This window comes from Cetorhinus maximus, chromosome 34 (genome assembly GCF_964194155.1).
Source record: "Cetorhinus maximus chromosome 34, sCetMax3.hap1.1, whole genome shotgun sequence".
In the NCBI taxonomy this organism is placed as follows: Eukaryota; Metazoa; Chordata; class Chondrichthyes; order Lamniformes; family Cetorhinidae; genus Cetorhinus; species Cetorhinus maximus.
Window position 1 is genome coordinate 5,189,702 of NC_135912.1, and position 21,968 is coordinate 5,211,669.

Here is a 21,968-nt window from a genome sequence, read left to right on the forward strand (position 1 = left end):
ACCCCTCCCTCCCTCTCCCTCTCTCTCTGATCATGTCCAGCGAGACTTCTCCTCTTCTCAACTACCGCCTCTACAATGTGGCCGGTGGCTTCGCCGAGAGTTGCGTGGCTGCTTCGCAGGAGGAGGTCGCCGTCTCCCAGCAGGATGACAGCAGGAAGCTTTCTACTTTCTTCGGGGTCGTGGTCCCCACCGTCCTCTCCATGTTCAGCATCGTGATCTTCATGCGGGTTGGTAGGTACAGGAAAACCTGACCTCCCTCTTTTTTATATATATATATATATATAGGCATCTTACTGTGTTCCAATTCTAATCCCTATACAATCTGAAATGTTGCCTCATTTTATTGCAGATTTTTACATATTAACTGGAGTTTCTATTTAAATGCTGACGTTTTGAGAGAACTGCCTTGAGAAGCTGCACTTTTTAATACTGCATTTCAAACTTGCCCTTTTTTTTTTAGCTAATATAAGACACACTTGCAATGGAAGCTCAGGTCACCTCTTGTGACCTCTCTTCCATCTTTCTATTCCTCTCCTGTGTTGGATGCATACTCCTGAGGGTGGGGTGGGGGGAAGTGTTATAGCTGCGGCGTGAACCGGATTTTTTAAATTATATATAAATGTCAGCTCATGGCAACTTGGCCGGACTGTTACTTTGCAGATGGGGTCAGGTGCAGTCTGCACAGAACAGCAGCCTTTAGCACTGAACTGTGTCCTCGAGATAAGGTGTCCCCTTCTTTCTCTTCACCCCCCTCCAAATTATTAAAGAGGAGGGGTCTGTGATGGTTGCTGTTACCTTTTGCTATATGAGAAAATGCCTAACTCAACAGAATTGCATAATCTCGTCGTCTACTGTATTTCATATGTTCCTATGAGATCTCGACATTCCTCTAATCTTCCCCACCTCCGCACCAGCGACTGTGCCTTCAGCTCCCTAGGCTCTAAAACTCTGGAATTTCCTCCCCCAACCCCTCTCTCCCTGCTCCTTTTTTTAAAGCTTTGACCAAGTTTCTGGTCACCTGCTCAGAGGAAAAACCTGTGATGTTCGTTCTCTCTCTCTCTCTCTGCCTGTTGTGCTGAGTATTTCCAGCTTTTTGCTCTACTTCTAATGTATTTTTGTTCAAATGTGGCTTGGAGCCAAATGTTTGCCTGATGTCACTTCTGTGAAATGTTTTACTATGACTGTGCCCCAATATAGCACCGTAAAGATCCTGTGACCCCACCCTTATATTGGCATCTTACTGTGTTCTAATTCTAATCCCTACACAATCTGAAATGTTTCCTCATTGCAGATTTTACATTTTCATATTAACTGGAGTTTTCATTTAAATGCTGACGTTTTTAAGAAAAAAACCTGCATTGAGAAGCTGCACTTTTTAACACTGCATTTCAAACTTGCCAAAAAGACACACTTGCAATAGAAGCTCAGTTGCCTCAGGTCACCTCTTGTGACCTCTCTTCCACCTTCCTATTCCCCCTGCCCTGAGGATCCTCTCCGTCTCTCAGACTCTGCTCCTTTCCACCCTTCCTCCAATTTACCTGTGAAACCCTGGCCTCTGCCCTTTGTCACCTCCCTAAGCTCACTCATTTTAATGCTCTCCTGTCTTCCCTCCTATCCTTGCATCTGCTGTGAATCGTTGGCTCATTCTCGGATCTGCCCATGTTCCTTTCCTGCTCACCTGGGTGTCCGCTGGGTGAAGACTGAGCCCCTGGTAGAAGCGTGGAGACATAGAGCTGGAAGGGGTTGAGGTGGCTAGGCCAAGAACATGTCTGCTTTCTGTCCTTATCATCATCCTCCTCCTCTCCCACCCCCAGCCCTTTCTCTCTGTTCTTGTTTCCACCCCTCCCCTGCCTTCGTTGACCTCAATTATGCTGTCCATGCTGATGATTCTCTCAGCTTGATTTTCAACTTCTTCACCTTGGCTTCCCTCCCTTTTCCTGGCACTACGTCTGCCTCCTGATTGGTAGATTTGGAGAAGAGTTTTCCCAATTCTTCACAACCCCAAATGACTAGTCGGTGGAGATGGGGCTGACGATGTGTATTAATGCACAAACAGGGTTCTGTTTTGTCTGGGAGGCTGGGATTGAAGGAACGCTTTCTGTCCCACTGTTTTAACTCTGCACAAAGCTGTCTTCTGTCTTCCGTCTATAGCTCCTCATTTTAATGCAGAGCACGAGATGGTACCAGGGATGAGGAGCTCCAGTTGCGGAGAGTCTGGAGAAGCTGGGATTGTTTTCCTTGGAGCAGAGGAAGGTTAAGGGGAGATTTAATCAAGGTGTTCAAAATCATGTGTTTTGATAGAGTGAGTAAGGGGGGTCGGTGATCAGAGGGGTATAAATTGGAGTTAATTGGCAAAAAAAACCTGTGTGACCACTATTGCTGGAATGTTGTCAGGTCCCATAGCCTTGCAGTATCCAGTGCCTTCAGCTGTTTCTTGATATCACGTGGAGTGAATCGAATTGGCTGAAGACTGCCATCTGTGATGCTGGGGACCTCCGGAGGAGGCCGAGATGGATCATCCACTCGGCACTTCTGGCTGAAGATTGTGGCAAATGCTTCAGCCTTATCTTTTGCACTGATGTGCTGGGCTCCTCCATCATTGAGGATGGGAATATTTGTGGATCCGCTGCCTCCTGTTAGTCATTTAATTGTCCACCACCATTCACAACTGGATGTGGCAGGACTTGGAGCTTGGATCTGACCTGTTGGTTGTGGGATTGCTATCTCTATCTAATGCTGTTGACACGCAAGTAGTCCTGTGTTGTAGCTTTACCAGTTTGACATCTCATTTTTAGGTAAGCCTGGTGCTGCTCCTGGCCTGCCCTCCACTCTTAATTGAACCAGGGTTAATTGCCATTACCATCCAGCTGGGGGGTGGATTGGGGGGATATGCCAGGCTGTGAGGTTACAGATTGTGGTTATATACAATTGTGCTGATGGCCCACAGTGCCTCATGGATGCCCAATTTTGAGCTTCTAAGCCTGCTTAAAATCTATCCCATCTAGCATGGTGCTAATGCAACACAACCCGCATCCTCGATGTGAAGGTGGGATTTCACAAGATTTAATTAAGATGTTCAAAATCATGGGCTTTGGTGAAACTGCTCAGTGGCAGGGAGGGTTGGTAACCAAAGACAGAGATTGAAGGCAAAAGATGGGTTGGGGGTGGGGGGAGATTAATTATTTTACACAGTAAATGATTGTAAAGTAGCTCGTAGGATTGGGGTTAATATATTAGCATGGTACGAGGGTTGGTTAATGGACTGAACATGGAAAGCCAGCGTAACCAGGGGAGTGCTGCAAGGATCGGTGCTCGGACTGTAGTTGTTAACAATCTCAGTCAATTGACTGGGATAAGAGGGCTGAGTACAATGTAACCAAGTCTGTTGCTGATTTAAAGTGAGGCGGGGCAGTGAGGACAACACACAGATAACTGAAAAGACCAGTTAAATGGGGTAGCACCCCATGATGTGAGGAAAGTGTGAAATTATTCTTTGCTAGGAAGAATGGAACAGCGGAATTTTTTTTTAAAGTGAGAAACTATCAGATGTTGATGTTCAGAGGGATTTGGGTGTCGTTGTGTGATCTTTGTACAAAGTTAGCAGGCAATTGGGACAGAAAATGGTACATCAGCACCCTTGCAATAAAGGCTGGAGTACAAGAGTAAGGAACTCCCGCTGCATTTGTACAGCAGTTTGATGAGACTAAACCTGCAATATAATGCACAGTTTTTTTGGTCTCCCTGTACCTAAGGAAGGATACACGAGTGGGTGCAATAAAGGTTCACTAGGCTGATGCCTGGGGCAGGAGGGTTGCTGCATTCAGGGAATCGAGGGATTATGGGGATCAGGTTGGGGGTGGCGGGGGAGAAAGTGGAGTCGATGTCCGAGTTCAGTTACGGTCTTGATGAATAAGCTCGAGGGGCTGCATATGTCTTGACACCTGTTTCCGTTTCTTGTGTTCTTTGCTTGCAGAATCAGAGTTGTAGTAATTTTCAAAGTGAATTTGCGTTCAAAACTAAAGGAGAGAAAAACCTGCGGGGGAGAGCGGGACAAATTGGATTGTTCTTTAAGTGCTTAGCATTCTAAGAGTCTAGCTGAGAGCAGCTTGGGGTGAATAATGCCTAAATCGTTTTTACTTGTGGCACTCTTTATCTATATCCAATTCTGTGCATCATCCGCAATTACTTTTTTTTTAAAAATCCTTTCACGGGATTTGGGTGTCACTGGCAAGGTCAACATTTGTTGCCCATCCCTAGTTGCCCTTGAGCCGGGTGGGCTTGCTCAGCCATTTCAGAGGGGCAGTTAAGAGTCAACTACATTTGTTGTGGGTCTGGAGTCACATGTAGGCCGGACCGGGTAAGGGTGGCAGATTTCCCTTCCCAGAAGGCACACTGGTGAACCAGGTGGGTTTTATGACAGCTGATTGTCGTCGCCGTCAGACATAGGAGCAGAAGTAGGCCATTCGGCCCATCAAGCCTGCTCCGCCATTAAGTGAGATCATGACTGATCTGATAATCCTCAGTCCCACTTTCCTGCCTTTTTCCCCATAACCCTTGATTCCCTTACTGATTTAAAAACCTGTCTATCTCAGCCTTGAATAAACTTAATGACCCAGCCTCTACAGCCCTCTGCGGTAAAGAATTCCACAGATTCACTACCCTCTGAGAGAAGAAATTCCTCCTCATCTCCGTTTTAAATGGGCGCCCCCTCACTCTGAGATGATGCCCTCTGGTCCTCGGCTCTCCCACAAGGGGAAACAACCTCAGCATCTACCCTGTCAAGCCCCCTAAGATACTGAGATTATTAATTGAATTTAAATTCCACCAGTTGCTGTGGTGGGATTTGAACTTGTGGCCCCAGAGCATTGGATGGGACCTCTGGATTACTGGTGACATTACCATTATGCCGCAGCCTCCCCATGATGCCTTGTCATGTGTTGCCAACTCTGGTCAGGTGTATACCTAGAGGTGTCATCACGTGACCCTCCTCCCTCAAAATACCCTGCCCCCACTCTTCAGCCATTAGTTGCCTGGGCTAATATTGCAGTGCCCTGTCTTCTCCCACCAATTGGAAATAAAACCAACTTTTCATTACCATAATGGGTTTTTTGGTCAAATGTTGCCATGTCCAATATTTTTATTGCCTTTTTATAAGCAAGTGGTGTTCAAAGAAAAGAACTTTTTTTCCCTTTAGAGACTTGAACAGGAGGAGGCCATTCAGCCCCTCATGCCTGCTCCTGCTCCTGCCATTCAATGAGATCGTGGCTGATCGTTGCCACTAACCACAGATGGTTGGTTATGTTGGTGGCATAAAATGGATTCACATCAACTCTGACCGTGCTTTTAGGAGGAGGAAGAAGTTTCTGTCTTACAACCCCTCCCATGGCTGTGCCCCATGTCCTACTCTCTCTGCTAGCCTTGGACTTACACACACATTGAAGTGTAAGTATTTTAAGTATAATTGGTGTAGGTTGCTGGCAGTTGCTTCCCATGGCTTGCAGAATCTGCTGTCAGAACATGTTTCCAAATTCTCACTGCCTGATGGCCCCTAATTTTACCAAACCTTCCTGGGTTGCTAATTTGCACACAGCAAGCTCCCACAATTATCTATGTGATAATGACCAGGTAATCAGGGAATTTGTGAGGGGAGATTGGTTGAGGGTTCAATATTAGCCCAGGGCACAAGGGAGGACTTTTTTTCTGAACAGTGCAGTGGGCTCTTTTGCATTGACCTGTGAGGGCAGTTGGGTTAGCGGCATGTCCAACAGTGCAGCACTCCTGCAGTACCGCACTAGGGCGTGTCAGCCCAGTTATGTGCTCAAGCCTCCGGAGTGGGAGTTGCACTCACGGCCTTGAGATTCGAGGCAAGGTAGCTACTGTATCCACTGAGCAAAGGCCAACAGCAGAGGAGGAGGTGAAGGCAGTCGAGAGTTTCCTGATCATTCAGGGGCCCAGCTGAGATGAGAGTCGGGGTGGGGGAATGCAGGTGCTTGTCAAACATCCTGGTGAAGTGCACTCCCCAGACTTGCGCAACGGGAGGTGCCTTGGAAGGAACAGACTTTTTACCCACCCTCCAGCAGCAACCCATTTCCTTGGGGGGGTGAAAGAAGAGAAATAAAACACATCCTGCCACTGAAATCAGTGTCTGGCTTTGGAGATCCATTGCCGATTCTGATCCCTGGAATGTTGCCGGATCTCCGCCTGGTACAGAGGGATCGAGGAATCGTTTTCACAGCCTCTATCAATGGGCTCGTTTGTTGCTTCAACCCCTGACATGTGATGTGGTCATGTTACTGGCTGTTCTGTTGAAATTAGCCTCTGTCTTCATTTCAGAAGCTATTACGATCATCGGAACTCTTGGGTTCCAGATATAAAAGGAGGCTGCTCGCTCGGGCAGCTTCAAACCATCTTGCCTTGACTTTTCTGCTTGTTCCCACAATCTAAATTTTGCGGCAGTATTAGCCAGCTGATATTGAGATTTTTGCAACCTTCTGCTCTAGGCTAGAAGGTTTGAAATCTGGGGAGAGCAGGCAGGTGAGAATGTCAAAACTAATCTTGACAGCTGAATTATTTTTGCTGACGGCAGTTAAACGAAACCAAGTTGGGGGTAGATGGAGTTTGAATGCGGATCAGCCAGGATCTAATGGAGTAGCAGAACAGGTTTGCGGGCTGAATGGACTCCCTGTGCTCATAAGTGACAGATTTCACATTGCTCTAGCATTTTTCATAACCATCGGACACCTTGAAGCACTTTACAGTCAATGAAGTACAGTTTGAATTGTAGTCACTGTAATGTAGGAAACTTGGCAGCCAATTTGTGCACAGCAAGCTCCCACAAACAGCAATGCGATGATGACCAGATCGGTTTTTTTTTTTTTGTTTGATTTTTGAGGGGTAAATATTGGCCCGGGGCCACTCCCCTGCCCTTATTTAAAATATTACCACGGGATCTCTCTGCCCCCACCCGGTCAGGCAGGTGGGGGATCGCAGTTTGACATCTCATCCGAGAGACTGCACCTCTGGCAGTGCAGTGCTCCCTCGGTACTGCACTGGAATGCCAGCCTTGATATTTTTTCTTTTTTGTTGTGCCCACGCCATGGATTGGGTCTTGAATCTCAGACCTTGTGACCCCCCTGAGGTGTGAGTGCTGCCAACTGAGCTGCATCTAATGCAAATTTTTTTTTTCGTTGAATCCATTGAGGTTTTTGTTATAACATGGATGTGGTTTAACTGCTTTTTTGGAAGAAAGTGTGGCTATGCATTATGCAACTCTTTGGTTAATCTCACTTCCTTCCCCACCTCCAAGCATTTCTTCACGCGGTCCTACAACACACAGGTCAAATATTTGGCTATTTTTGTGCGCAAAGTGTCAAATTCCTCATGCTCTTCCCCAGACCAGCCAACTGCTGTAACTAGTCAACTATACCCTCCCCTAATAGAGGGGAAACAAAAGGAGATGATCTTCCTTTTGTGTCTCGCTACCCTGACCCCAATAGCAGTGTGGGCACGCACTCCACTGTGGCTCAGTGGGTAGCACTCAGAGTCAGAAGGTTGTGGGTTTAAGTCTCACCCCCAGAGACTTGAGCACAATCGGTGGCGACACTCCCAGTGCCATACTGAGGGAGTGCTGCGCTGTTGGAGGTACTGTCTTTCAGATGAGACATTAAACCAAGGCCACGATTGCCCCCCTCAGGTGGGTGGCTAGACCCCACAGTGGCATTGGAAGAAGAGCCGGGTGCCCTGGGACAATATCATCCCTCAACGATCATTGCAGTAACTGGATAATCTGTTTGTGGGTGCTTGCTGTGCACAAATTGCCAAATTTCCTACATGACTAACAGTCGGTACATAGTGAATTGTAGTCATTAACTGTAGAGCTCTTAGTACCAACCTCAGGCTGTGAAAGGTGCTATATATAAATTAGTTATTTCCTTTTGTATTGATACTTCTGGGTTAGGCTATTTCTGTAAAAGCACCTTATTGAGGCTTGATTATGGAGACTGCTAATGCTTGTGTAACTCTGCTGCCTGCAATCCTAACCCTCTCCAACTCCTGTTCACCCGGCTCCTCTTGCTGGCCTGTTTTGGCTCCCACTTTAGCAACATGTCAGTTTTTTTTTTACACGGTTCCTACCCTCGCCCTATCTATGCAACATCCTGCATTTCTCTTGACATTTTTGCGTTCCTCCGATTTGGGCCTCTGGCACATCCCTGACTTTGATCATTCTGTTAGGAGCAGCTGTCTGGGCCCTGATCTCTGCAATTTCCCTCTCTCTCGCTGCTCTTCTCTTAAGATGTAGCTTAAAACCCTCTGACCAAGCTTTTGGTGACCTGCCCTCCATCTTCTCGTAGCTCAGTGTCAAATTTAACTCTCCCGTGAGTGTAACATTTCTGCAGTGCAATTGCCATTACGCTTTGTACAAAACTACCTCGTTGGCTGTAAAGCACTTAGTGCTTTTACATTTTTATTCAGCGCTTCAGTGCTCTATAAATGCAGGTCTTTCTTATCTGCACTTTGATGTTTTGTCACGCTAACTGTGCTGCACAGATGCAAGTCGTGTTTGTGAATGGGTGGCACTGGGAGGCAGCTGCCTCCATTGGAAATCCAAGCAAAAGAAATGTTTTTAATAAACTCCGGCCATGCCTGGGGTTGCCAGCTCTCATTGGTTGTTTTGGGGGGGTGCAATTTTTGAAAATCGAGCAGCATCCTAGACATTTTAATGCCCAATTCCTGGAGACTCCAGTACAAACGGCCTTGCCCTCTTGAACTTCCTGGAACATGGCGTCTCCCAACTCAAACAGGGAGTGGGTTTTATAACTCTATAAAACATCTGACTAAACCGTAACAATCGATTGTAATCCGTTTTGCCTGGGAAACCATTGGGCTTCATTTATCCCCTGATCAACTGATTATTTCTCATCTGTTTGTGGGAGCTTGCTGTGTGCCAGTGGGCTGCCACATTTCCTATATCGCAGTAGTGACCATAGTTCATTGGCTCGAAAGCACTTTGAAATAAAAACTTGCATTTACAAAGCACTTATTTTTATATATAACCATGGGTCATCCCGAAATGGTTTACAGCCAATGAAGTACTTTCTAAAGAGTAGCCACTGTTGGTAACAGCTAATTTGCGCACTGCAAACTCCTACCAACCAGCAATTGATGACCAGATCACCTGGTTTCCTTCTGTCCTTTAGGGGAGGAAATCTGCCACCCTTACCCGGTCTGGCCTACACGTGACTCCAGGCCCAGAGCAATGTGGCTGACTCTTAATTGCCCCTCTGAAATGGCCAAGCAAATGCACTCAAGTTCAAGGACAATTAGGGATGGGTAACAGTTGCTGGCCTTGCCAGTGACACCCACATCCCATGAAAGAATGAAGAAGGAAATCTGCTTTTGTGAAGTCGATTTGAGGGACAAACATTCATGAGGGAGTAATCTCCTCTTCAAAATAGTATCATGAAATCTCTTGCCTCCAACTGAGAGAACGGGCTGGGTTTTGGTTCAACGTCTCATCTGAAAGATGGCACCTCCAATAGTACAGAATGTCGTCCTTTTTTTTTTTTGGCTCAAGTCAACTTGACCCAGAACCTTCTAAGTCCTGAGGTTAAAGTCCTCCCTACAGAGCTGGGGCTAACTTGGCCTTGAATATATTCAATGACCCGGCCTCCTCTGCACACTGGGGGGGAGAATTCCAAACACTAAACACCCTCGGAGAAGGAATTTCTCCTCTTCCTCTGTCTTAAGTGGGAGACCCCTTATTTTTAAACTGTCTCCCCTAGTTTTAGATATATCCTCCTCTCCCACGAGGGGAAACATCCTCTTGGCATCAACCCTGTCAGACCCCTCAAACTTATCTTTCAGTAAGATCATCTCTCCGTTCTTCAGCGTGAATGTAGGGCCAACCTGCTCAACCTTTCTTCATAAAGACTACCCCTTCATCCCAGGAATTAGCTGAGGGAAGATGCTCTGACCTGCCCTCCAGTGCAAGTATATCCCTCCTTTAATGGGCCAAATGGTGGCCTCCTGTGCTGTTGCCCTATGAATAGTGCCACTGGAGATCTTGACAACTGGAGACACCAGACTGGACTTGACTGAACAGAATGTAAGAAATTGAAGCTGGCAGAGGCCATTCAGCCCCTTCATTAAGATCATGGCTTGTCTCTAACCCTACCTCCTGCACTGTCCCTATATCCCTCGACTCCCTTGGTATCCTAAAAGATCAACCTCTCTACTTGAATGAGCGTCCGCACCTCCCCTGGGTAGAGAATTCCAAAGATTCGCAAACCTCTTGAGAAATTTCTCCTAATCTCAGCCCAAGGTGGGTGACCCCTTATCCTGAGGCTGACTCCTGGTTCTGGACTCCCCAGCCAAGGGAAACATTGTCTCAGCATCTACCTAGTCAAACCCCTTGAGTTCTGTATCTCGCCAATGAGATCACCTCGCCTTTTTCCTACACTCCAAGAAATGTAGGCCTGGCTATTGAAATGTGCAGTGCTCCTGTATCCAGATGAATTTTTATCCCTTGCCAAACCCCATTATTTTTTTTTAAAAATGGGCCAACTTGGTTGCCAACTTGCTGCTGTGGGATCTTGCTGTGCTCAGACTGACTGCACTTGGGAAGACCTTTTTAAGGTGTTGGGTACCTCTGGGGGAAGAAAATTGTTATGCCCGTTTCTTATAACTAGTGGAAAATTATTGAGGGCAATTAGGGATGGGCAATAAATGCTGGCCCAGCCAGCGACGCCCACATCCCATGAATGACTATTTCAAAATTTGCAATTTATTTGCTGGCTGTTGAATTCTATGTTTAACTGGTATGGAAATGTGCGGTGAGCCTCCGGAGAATTTCCATCTGATAAACATTCATCTAAACATCCTGCAAAGATAACTGTAGAAAGGAGCTTTCTTTACTCAACTCCCACGAGGGAGCCTAGATGTCTGAAAGAATGCCTCCTCGTTTTCTGATCTGTCAATTTTTTTCACACTTAATTGAAAAGCCAGATAGGGCCTCTAAATTAAATTAATTTTTTAAAAAATTCTCCTGTTTGTTTTCAAGTCGCTCCATGGCTTCCTGCACCACCCCCTCACTAACCACCTCTAACTCTCTTGATCTCTGCACTCCTCCAATTCTGACCTCTTGCACTTCTCTATTTTAATCACTCCATTGTTGACAGCCGTGTGTCTTGTGTGGAAGGTGCGATTTTATAAATGCCTGTTGTTAATTTGATGTCTAAGGCAATGCAGCACTCAGTACTGCCCTTGAGATGCGGCCTAGATTTATAGGCTGAAGGCCTGGAGTGAGGGCCCAAACTCCCGATTTTGAGAGTAACCGAATGACACCATCGTTTTGGAGTTTGCTGATGTTGGCGTGGATGGGGCAGCTATCACAGAGATTGCAACAGCTTCCGAACTCGTTTTATGTAGTGCCTTCTGCGACCTCGCTAGATGTGAAGTGCTTTGGGGCTATGAAGTACTTTAGTGTTTAATTTAGGCTGCCTTCTCTGGCTGTGAGCCAGAAAGTGGTGGGTTTGAGAGCACGCCAGGCCAAAGGCAACAGGAAAAGCTTTTGTCTTTCCCCCACACAGCGGGTGCTTAGGATCTGGGATACGCTGCTTGAGAGTGTGGTGGAGGCAGGTTCGATCGTGGCTTTCCAAAGGGAATTGGATAATTATCGGAAGAGAACGTTTGCAGGGCTAGAGGGAAAGGGTGGAGGAGTGGGACTAGCTGAGAGGCTCTTTTACAGGGCCGGTCCAGACAGGAATGGCCAAATGTTGCTTTCCTGTCCTGTAACTGTCCTACGACTCAATCCACTCCAGAGCCGGTACAGAGGGAGTGCTGCATTGCCAGAAGTGCAGTTTTTTTTGGATGAGCAGTTTATACCGAGGCTCTGTCCATGCCCCTTGGGTGGATGTAAAAGCTCCCAATAGGCACTATTGCAGGCATGCTAACCCTCACAAAATAGTTTCAAAATTGTGAAATTGAAATCACAATCGCATGCAAGCTGTACTTGGGGTTAGAGGCTTAAAGAAGGCTTGGTCCAGCATGCTGGCTTATACAGTGCTGATATGGAACATCATTCCTGGAAAGACAAGGGCAGCAGACACATGGGAACTCCACCTGCAAGTTCCCCTTCAAGCCACTCACCATCCTGACTTGGAAATATATCGGCCGTTCCTTCGCTGTCGCTGTGTCAAAATCCTGGAATTCCCCACCCTAACCGCACTGTGGGTGTACCTACACCACACGGACCGCAGCGGTTCAAGAAGGCAGCTCACCACCACCTTCTCAAGGGCAAGTAGGAATGGACAATAAATGCTGGCCTACAGTGACGCCAACATCCTGTGAATGAATAAAAACTGTAAACTTGGTACCATTGTTTTGCAGTGCATCTACTAACTTATAACAGGAAATACAGTCTCTCCACACAATTGAGCAAGTCTGTGTGGCAGAATCCTACAACCACAAGAATTTCCACTAGATCACTTGAAGAGTTACAGCCGCATTGACAGCTTCTACCTACCAGAGTGAATACTCGAGTAGAAATAGCGGTTGTGATCTTCAGCTTGGTTATGGTCCAAAAAGTTAATTGGGTCACTGCAATGTTTTCCAAAGTTTTTAGTCTCGTGCAAGAAAAGATTGAGCACCAGTCGGTGGTTACCATTGTAACAGCCATTATGTTCACTATTGTGCTATACCCAGATCCTGCCATGATGCTGGCTGCTATAGCATGGGGCTCAGTATAATGAGGGTCTATCTTAGGATTTCTTCATTCGCTCTTGGGAGGTGGGTGGTGTTGGCTAGGTCAGCATTTATTGCCCATCCCTAATTGCCCCTTGAGAAGGTGGTGGTGAGCTGCCTTCTTGAACCGCTGCAGTCCATATGGTGTAGGTACACCCACAGTGCTGTTAGGGAGGGAGTTCCAGGATTTTGACCCAGCGACAGTGAAGGAAATGGTGATATAGTTCCAAGTCAGGATGGTGTGTCTTTGGAGGGGAACTTACAGGTGGTCATGGTCCCACGCATCTGCTGCCCTTTTCCTTCTAGATGGAAGAGGTCATGGGTTTGGAAGGTGCTGTCGAAAGAGCCTTAGTTGCTGCAGTGCACCTTGTAGATGGTACACACTGCCGCCTCTGTGCGTTGGTGGTGGAGGGAGTCTGGGAGGTGCTGTCGAAGGAGCGTTGGCGAGTTGCTGCAGTACACCATCGTGTGGTGGAGGGAGTCAATGTTGAAGGTGGTGAAAGGGGTGGCAATAAACAGTTGCTTTGTCCTGGGTGGTGTCGATCTGTCAGGACGGCACTTGTGGTGTTGAACCCCGCCAGTCGGGAAGGCTTTCAGCTGCGTAACTGGACAATGCTTGGGGAGCATGAAAGACATTTCAGTGCCACTGTTAGCAAAGAGTGCTGCTGGCTGGAATGTGTACATGCAAGTCTGAGCACCTAGGCACCGCAAAAGGCAGCAGGCCTAATCCATACATGTCTTCTTAGCCCAGGAGGAAGCCCTAATTGATGCAGGAAATAAATTATGCACGTTCTTGTATCTTTTTATACACCGCTTCCTCCTCCTCCACCTCCATCACCTGCCAATACACTTCAGTCCCATTTTAACATGGTCTTACCTATATCGAGTTCTGGGGAGACAGACTGTGCAATAGCAGGGTCCCTGTACGTTGAGGTCTATGATTTAAGGCCTAGCTTTGATTTTTGGAAAATATCAGTTCAGTGAAACTTAAATTTTTAATATCTTGGGATATGCATGGTCACTGGCAAGGCCAGAGTTTGTTGCCCATCCCTAACTACCCTTGAACTGAGTAGCTTCAGAGGGGCAGTTCAGAGTCAACCACATCGCTGCGGGTCTGGAGTCACATGTAGGCCAGACCGGGTAAGAACGGCAGATTTCCTTCCCTAAAGGGGCATTAATGAACCGGATAGGTTTTTAATGACCATTTTTAGTCACCATTATTAAGACTACTTTTATATTCCGGAGTTATTCATTGAATTTAAACTCGACTAGTTGCCACGGTGGGATTTGAACCCGGGTCGTCAGAGCATCAGCCTTAGGCCTCTGGATTACCAGCCTGGTGATGTAACCATTAGGCCACCCATCAGCTTGATGAGCAATTTTTTGACTTGGGGGGAATTTTTGTCTTGAGTTGGCAACACCTGGTTAAAACATCTGTAAACAATTGAATAATTTGCACAAACACTTCATTTTTCATTTCCTGCTGGTCTTGTAACAGCTTGCAGTAAAGAGAGATATCTCTCTTTTGAGTAAGGGATTAGATGCATAGCAACAAGGCAATAGCAAGTAGTGCTTTTGTGAAGCATTTTTCAAATGTAGTAAAATAGTTTTTGTTAATAAATCTGTTAACTAAATTATCCAATGAGATTTATAAACCAACTGTCCATTTTATACTGGTGTTATGTTTTGTGGGGGGTGGGGTGGAGGAAAGCAACATTTTATTAAAATAATAAATCCCCTTTAAAATTGGGAGTTCAAAATAATTGTAGTTTAAGTAGGGTTGACATGTCTTCTACCGGGGGTGGTGGAAAAAGGGAAGTTTGCGATATTTATCCCTCAACTACAATATAAGAGGCCATTCAGCCCCTCGAGCCTGTTCCACCATACAATGAAATCGTGGCTGATCTGCGGCTGAATGCCTTTGTCCCATGCCCCATATACCTTTTTTAGTTAGAAAAATCTCTCGATCTCAGATGTTAAAATCTTAACAATTGACCTAGCATCAATTGCCATTCAGAGTTTTAAACATCTACCGTAGTGAAGGAGTTTTTCTTGATTTAGCCCCTGTCTAGCTCTAAATTTTAGATTCTGTCCCCTACTGCCGGACACTCAAACTAGTGGAAACATCTGTCCCCCTGAGTGTCCTGTAAACTTTGATCAAATCTTAACCATAACCTTCTAAATTGCAGGGAATGCAACCTTTAGTTTGTGAAATCTCTCCTCGTAATTTAACCCTTGGGGTCCAGGTATCATTTCTAGTAAATCTATGCTGCACTCACTCCAAAGGACAATGTACCCTTCTTAAGGTGTGGTGCCCAAAGCTGCTCGGTGACTCCAGATGTGGTCTAAGGGCTTTATGCAATGGCACATGTCCTTCTTTTGTACTTGAGAGGGCCAGAATACTTCGCTGAAACAGGTGATTGGGAGCCTATTTGCTGTCTGTGGGATCTTTCTGTGCGTAAATTGGCTGCGATGCTTCACCTCCACTGACCCAAGCCCCCCCCCCCTCAACCCCAGCACCCGCATCCTTTAGAGGGGAATCCAGAATCCCCCTCTGCTTTGTGTGAGGATGAATTGTTTCCTGAATAGGATCCCAGTCACTAATTTAGTTGGACTAATGGATCCCGCTCTCTTTTTCGGATGTTTATCCCTGATTCACAGGGATCTGAAAGATGGCTGCACTCCCTGTGGTAGACAGATGTATGCAGAGGGCAGAGTGGCCTATTTAACCCTGGATGGCAGGACAGTGACAGACCTGCAGGAATGATGTGTTTGCACCCCCTCCTGCCCCTCACTTCAGCCCACAGGCTGCACACTCTTTTTTGTTTTTTGTTTCTGAAATTCCCTTCATTAACAGTTGCTCTTTTGGATCCTGGATGTGACCGCCTTGTCTGACAGCTGGTCTTTGATTTTTTTTAGGAGTGCCCAGTAATTGGGTAAATATAGTAGTTATGGAGACAGCAGGTTAGAGTTTCATCACCTGGATGATAAACAACTGCTTCTCCAAAACCACCTGCCCAACAGAAACCTGTTTATAACCCAGCTCTGAGCTCATATGCAGCATTTAGTGCATTACCTTGCCTGGCTGCATACTTTATATTCAGGATGTGCATGTCGCTGGCTAGACCAGCATTTATTACCCATCCCTAATTGCCCTTGTTCAAAGGACATTTTTTTTTGAGTCAACCACATTACTCTGGGTCTGGAGTCACCTGTCCAGGTGAGGACACTCTCTCTCTCTTAAAGGGCATTTGAGAGAACCCATCTGGTTCACTACAATTGACAATGACCATGAAACCAGACTTTTAACTCCAGATTTTTATTGAATTCAAATTCCACCATCTGGCCTGGTGGGATTTGAACCCTGGTCCCCAGAGCATTGCCCTGGGTCTCTGGATTACTAGTCTAGTGATAATACCACCGTGCCATTGGCCCCCAGTGCTGATGGGGATGGGGTCTGTCACTGTATAACACTGGGGTACAGTACTGGTGGGGACAGGTCTGTCACTGTAAAACACTGGGGTACAGTACTGGTGGGGACAGGTCTGTCACTGTATAACACTGGGGTACAGTACTGGTGGGGACAGGTCTGTCACTGTATAACTGGGGGACGGGGTCTGTCACTGTATAACACTGGGGTACAGTACTGGTGGGGACGGGTCTGTCACTGTATAACACTGGGGTACAGTACTGGTGGGGACGGGTCTGTCACTGTATAACTGGGGGACGGGGTCTGTCACTGTATAACACTGGGGTACAGTACTGGTGGGGACAGGTCTGTCACTGTATAACTGGGGGACGGGGTCTGTCACTGTATAACACGAGTACAGTACTGGTGGGGACGGGTCTGTCGCTGTATAATACAGGCACAGTACTGGTGGGGACAGGTCTGTCGCTGTATAACACTGGGGTACAGTACTGGTGGGGACGGGTCTGTCGCTGTATAATACAGGCACAGTACTGGTGGGGACGGGGTCTGTCACTGTATAACACTGGGGTACAGTACTGGTGGGGACGGGTCTGTCACTGTATAGCACTGGGATACAGGGTCTGTCACTGGGCTTGGGCACATTGGATGTTGATCAGAGTCCAGGAGCTTATATTGGACACGTGGTAAAAGTGTGTGTAATATTGGCCGGAATGGCTTGCTGAGATAAATCCAGATATGGCCAAGTTATTTTCCCTTCCCTTTTACAGGGAAGAGGGTGTGATATAGATTACATTGAGGAAAACAGTTCTCGTCTCTTGTCTTCCAGGATGCCAACTGTTGACTGTCCCCTTTGTCTTTTTCTGTCCAGGTTTTGTCATTGGTCAGGCCGGGTTCCTGCAGTCGCTCCTCATGCTAGTTGTGGCTTACATCATCGTCAGTCTAACTGTGTTGTCGGTGTGTGCCATCTCCACCAACGGAGCAGTGAAGGGTGGTGGGGCTTACTGTATCCTTTAACTCTATGTGCCTGCCTGGGCCTATTGAAAGTTTCGTCACATCAACTCAAAAGCCCTCTTCGTTCCTGCTTGCCCTCAAACTAATAAACAAAAGCATTTGAAGAAAAATTTGAGTAAACTTGGACTGTGTTTGTTCCATGCATCTAATTGCAAGTGAATCGGTTTTTAATTTCTAGAGGCTCCAGGGCAGAACCGGAGGGTTGGCAACCCAAATAACAGGGGCTCCCTACCCAACACCACCTTGATGCACATGAAGTGGGCCTATCATCCAGGACTGGACAATGAATATTCTTTTTTCCACCAACACCCCTGTCTCAAGACCACTTTTTTCAAATTTTAGAGCAGATTTATTAATGTGAATCTTTCTGCTAACCCCAAACTAACTATTAAATGGATTCTATTTTGCAAGTGCTAATCTGGGGCCTGGTGGGCTAGGGCCCTGGGGCCATCGCCTTTTTTCAAAATCGACTCTTGTCTGTCTATCTTTCCTTTACAAACGGCTCCCAGTTATGATTAGTCGTACGTTGGGCCCAGAGTTTGGCGGGAGTATAGGCCTGATGTTTTTTCTTGCTAATGTTTGTTCCTGTGCGGTTTACATTCTGGGACTGGTGGAGGCTATTCTTGACGTGTTTGGAGAGCTCCCCAATGCAGGTGAGTCAACCCTCACTTTTTGGTGGGGGACAGTGAGAGTGTCGGCTGTTTTTGTTTGTTTAAGGATTAAATCCAGCTGGATCTATTTGGGACAGCCAATGTTTTGTTCTTAGCCTCTGAAGAGGCTGCAGAGACTTACTAGAGGGGGCTTGGGTTGCTAACTTGACTGGATGAAACAAAGACTGGAACAGGCTTTGTTAATTCATTCATGGGCTGTGGGCATCTCTTTCTAGGCCAGCGTTTTATTGCCCACCCCTAATTGCCCTTACCAGGGTAAAAATCTTCACGATGGTCAATCAGCCACTGAATCGCTTCTATTTTTAAGAATACCTTCCTCCCTGCCTCTTATTTCCCCCGTTTCCATTATTTTGTCCTTGCATCTTGAACAGACCTTATTGTTAGTGTCAGCCACAGTTTATTGGGTCGCACGCTCACCTCCTGAGTCAGAAGGTTGAGGGTTCGAGTCCCACTCTAGAGACTTCAACACACACACACACACACACAGTAGACTGACACTCGCCGTGGAGTGCGCTGCACTATCAGAGGTGCTGTCTCTCATCTGAGATGCTTAACTGAGGTGGCACATCTGCCCCCCTCAGATGGGTGTAAAAATATTCCATGGGCACTATTGGAATGAGGGAGGATGGCAGAATCCTCCGGTGGGGACAATATTTTATCCATCAACATCATTAGAACAGATTAACTGGTCATTGTCGGGATCCTGCTGTGTACCTATTGGCTGCTGCATTCCCACATTACACAGGTGACCATGCTTTTTAAAAAGTACTTTAGCTGAGCTTAGCACTTTGGGGACATCCTGAGGTGAAGAAGGGTGCTATAGAAATGCAGGCTTGTTCCTTTAACAACTTGAATGACCACCTCACCGTGCTGCTTGAGACCATAAGACGTAGGAGCAGAAGTAGGCCATTCGGCCCATCTGGTCTGCTCGCCATTCAATGAGATTGTGGCTGATCTGATAATCCTCAACTCCACTTTCCTGCCTTTTCCCCATAACCCTTGATTCCCTTACTGATTAAAAATCTGTCTATCTCGGCCTTGAATATACTTAACGACCCAGCCTCTACAGCCCTCTGCGGTAAAGAATTCCATAGATTCGCTACCCTCTGAGAGAAGAAATTCCTCCTCATCTCTGTCTTAAATGGGCGACCCCTTACTCTGAGATTATGCCCTCTGGTCCTAGACTCTCCCACAAGGGGAAACACTTGAGCCTTCTAAGGGCAGGTGACTGTGAACTTAGATTATTTAAGGGAGTGTCTGAGGTTGGAAGGGGAGGTTTAGGGAGGGGGTCCTAGAATTTGGGGACCCGGCAGCTGAAGACATGGCCACCAGTGGTGGGGGCGAAGAACAATCTGAGGATGCACAGGAGGCCCGAGCGATCCCATGAGGACATTGGAGACAGCGAACGGGGTAAGTAGGGAAGGATTGAGACTTGTGGAGGTAGGCACCACTTGGAATGCCTGTTTCTCGATGGTAGGGGACACTACGTTGTTACTTGTTTAAAAGGCTGTGTTTGTGGCCAACGCCGTGCAGGCACAGTTGTATTGGTTTACTCAGTGACGTCATTGTGAGCGACAGAGCAGACAGCGGTCAGGAGCAGAGATGCTCGTCAGACGGTTATTAAAAAGATGTTTTCCCATGAGTTCAAAGATATTTCGAGCAAATACAGATGCTCTAAGAAAACACCAGGCAAGGCCCAACCTCCAAACCAGTGGAGGGGGAGTTTAAAAAAAAAAAAACCAAAACCGATCCACCCCCACAGCTCCCAAAACCGGAGGAGGCAGCAGCTCTGATTGGCTTGCGTGCATCGCACTGCCCCCTCAGACTGACCTTGCTATTGATCGATGTGGATTTCAATCATGCCCTGGTCCCCAACCCCTCTTGCGCAACGGGTTAAGTTGCGCGTCAGCCCACTCTTGACTGGTTTTTGCTGGCACCACCTCCTGCCAGTGACATCATTGGTTTTTTGGCATGCGCACGGATAAGTGTGTGCGCATAGATGGGTATCGGTGGCCATCTTGCACAGCCATCTTGCACGGCCATCTTGCACGGCCATCTTGCATTGGCAGGAGACAGTGTATTTAAAATCACTTGAGGCAATGCTGACTCGTGCTGTGCTGTGGTGATGGGCCACCCTCCAGGTGATATATGAAGAGCAGGTTACATAGACTAGACTAATGTTCCCATGACTGTAAAAGCTCAAGGGGTGATCTGATCAGCGTTTGAACACTAGTAAAAGATTACTGAATAAAGATATGTCGAGGCTTTTAGCTTGCACTCATCAGGACATTGAAGAATACCAACATAAGGGGACAACAATTTATACTGTATGTGAAGTGATTAGTAGAGTCCACTTGCCAACTAATCAGTGCTCTTCACATACAGTATAAATTGTTGTCCCCTTATGTTGGTATTCTTCAATGTCCTGATGAGTGCAAGACAAAAAGCTTCAACATGTCTCTTTTTTTTTCCCAGCATTACTACCAAACGACTATTAAAAGAATTCGGTAGGTTAGAAATAGAGAAACTGTATCCCTCCGGTTTGGGGAGCAAGAGGGGGTTGGGTGGTGTTGGCTAGTGGGGGTGGGAGCGCGTTACTGAAGATTAAGGACTATTTGAAATTGGGACCTGGTCATTCAGGAGTGGAATTGGGAAGAAATGCATCTCACTGGGAAGACACTTTCATGACAGGAGAGCTTGGGAGTAAATTGGAACTTTCGGAGTGAGATTTTTATTGCATAAGGGGTCTTGAGTAGGCATTGAATCATCATCTGAGGAGATTGTAGAGTTTTGGGGGTAGGGGGTAGTGGGACTGGCTTAAGTTGCTGCTGCAGAGAGCTAGCACAGCAGGATGGGCTAATTGGCCTCCACCTGTTCTATAACAATTCTACGATCCCTATAAGGGAAAGGGAGCAAAGACTGGGTCAATGGTGTTGAGGTACAAATCAGCCATAATCGGAGAGATTGAAGGGTGAATGGCATCTTTGGCTCCAAAGTAACCGCTTGATCTGTGTCCCTCTTCCCCCCCCCCCCCCCCCCCCAACCCCTCCCCATCAGCAGATACTGAAACCAGAGGCATTCACGTGCTGCCGCAGAACTACCTGTACGATGTCCTGTACGCCTCCAGCCTCCTCTTCCTCTGCCTCCTGGTCTGTCTGGTCGGAGCCCAGATTTACGCCAGGACTAGCTTCCTGATCTTCCTGGTGGTCCACATTGTCCTTATCACCATCGTTGTCAGCTTTTTCGCAGTAAGCCCCAAGACCATCCTGATTGTGAAGCAGTCCGGCAATGAGAGCCGCATCATTTACACCAACTACACTGGCTTCAGTACAGCAACACTGAAGAAAAATCTCATGGGTAAGATTTTTGTTTTGCTCTCGCTCGACCATACAACTCCACACTGGTTACTTGTAACTTTTAAGGCCTTCAGAAAAAACAGGCCCATGCTGGAATTTACCCTCCACCCAATCCTCTTCATCTCTCCCTATCTCAACATATCCTTCTATTCCTTTCTGCCTCTTGCCTATCCAGCTTCTCCTTTAAATGTGCCTATACTTTGGGGAGAGGGTGACGCAGTGGTAATGTCTCTGAACTAATCCAGAGGCCCAGGCTAAGGCTCTGGGGTCACTGGTTCAAATCCCACCACGGCAGCTGGTGGAATTTAACTTTGACTAAAGCTGGTGACCATGAAACCATTATCCAATTTGTTGTTGTAAAAACCCATCTGTTTCACTGCTGCCCCTTTTTTTAGGGAAGGAAATCTCTTATCCTTACCTAGTCTGGCCTACATGTGACTCCAGACCCACAGCGATGTGGTTGACTCTTAACTGCCCTCAATGGCTGAGCGAGCCACTCAGTTCGAGGGCAGTTAGGGATGGACAACAAATGCTGGTCTTGCCCACATCCCATGAAAGAAATTTATAAATAAATAAATAAAAATCTCCTGTGGTAGCAACATCAACATTCCCACCTCTCTCTCTCTCTCTCTTTCTCTCTGGGTAAAGAAGTTTCTCCTGAATTCCTGATTTGGGCTTATGAGTGACTCCTACATTTACGACACCTAGTTTTGGCCTCCCTCCTGAAGGGTAGATGTAGGCGAGACATTTCAGCATCGA

General features: G+C 46.8%; 1 protein-coding gene across 3 annotated transcripts in view; it reads left to right on the forward strand.

The window, feature by feature from the left end:
* Window positions 1-21,968, forward strand: part of slc12a9 (solute carrier family 12 member 9) — a 39,454-nt gene continuing 17,486 nt past the window's right edge. The window contains exons 1-4 of one of the 3 annotated variants that reach the window (XM_078533848.1): window positions 1-231; window positions 17,040-17,174; window positions 17,692-17,835; window positions 20,911-21,210. In XM_078533848.1, coding sequence (XP_078389974.1) covers window positions 33-231; window positions 17,040-17,174; window positions 17,692-17,835; window positions 20,911-21,210 — 778 coding nt within the window. In that variant the 5' untranslated portion in view covers window positions 1-32. The remainder of the gene's footprint in view (window positions 232-17,039; window positions 17,175-17,691; window positions 17,836-20,910; window positions 21,211-21,968) is intronic. The other 2 variants (XM_078533849.1, XM_078533850.1) reach the window with 2 other exon arrangements.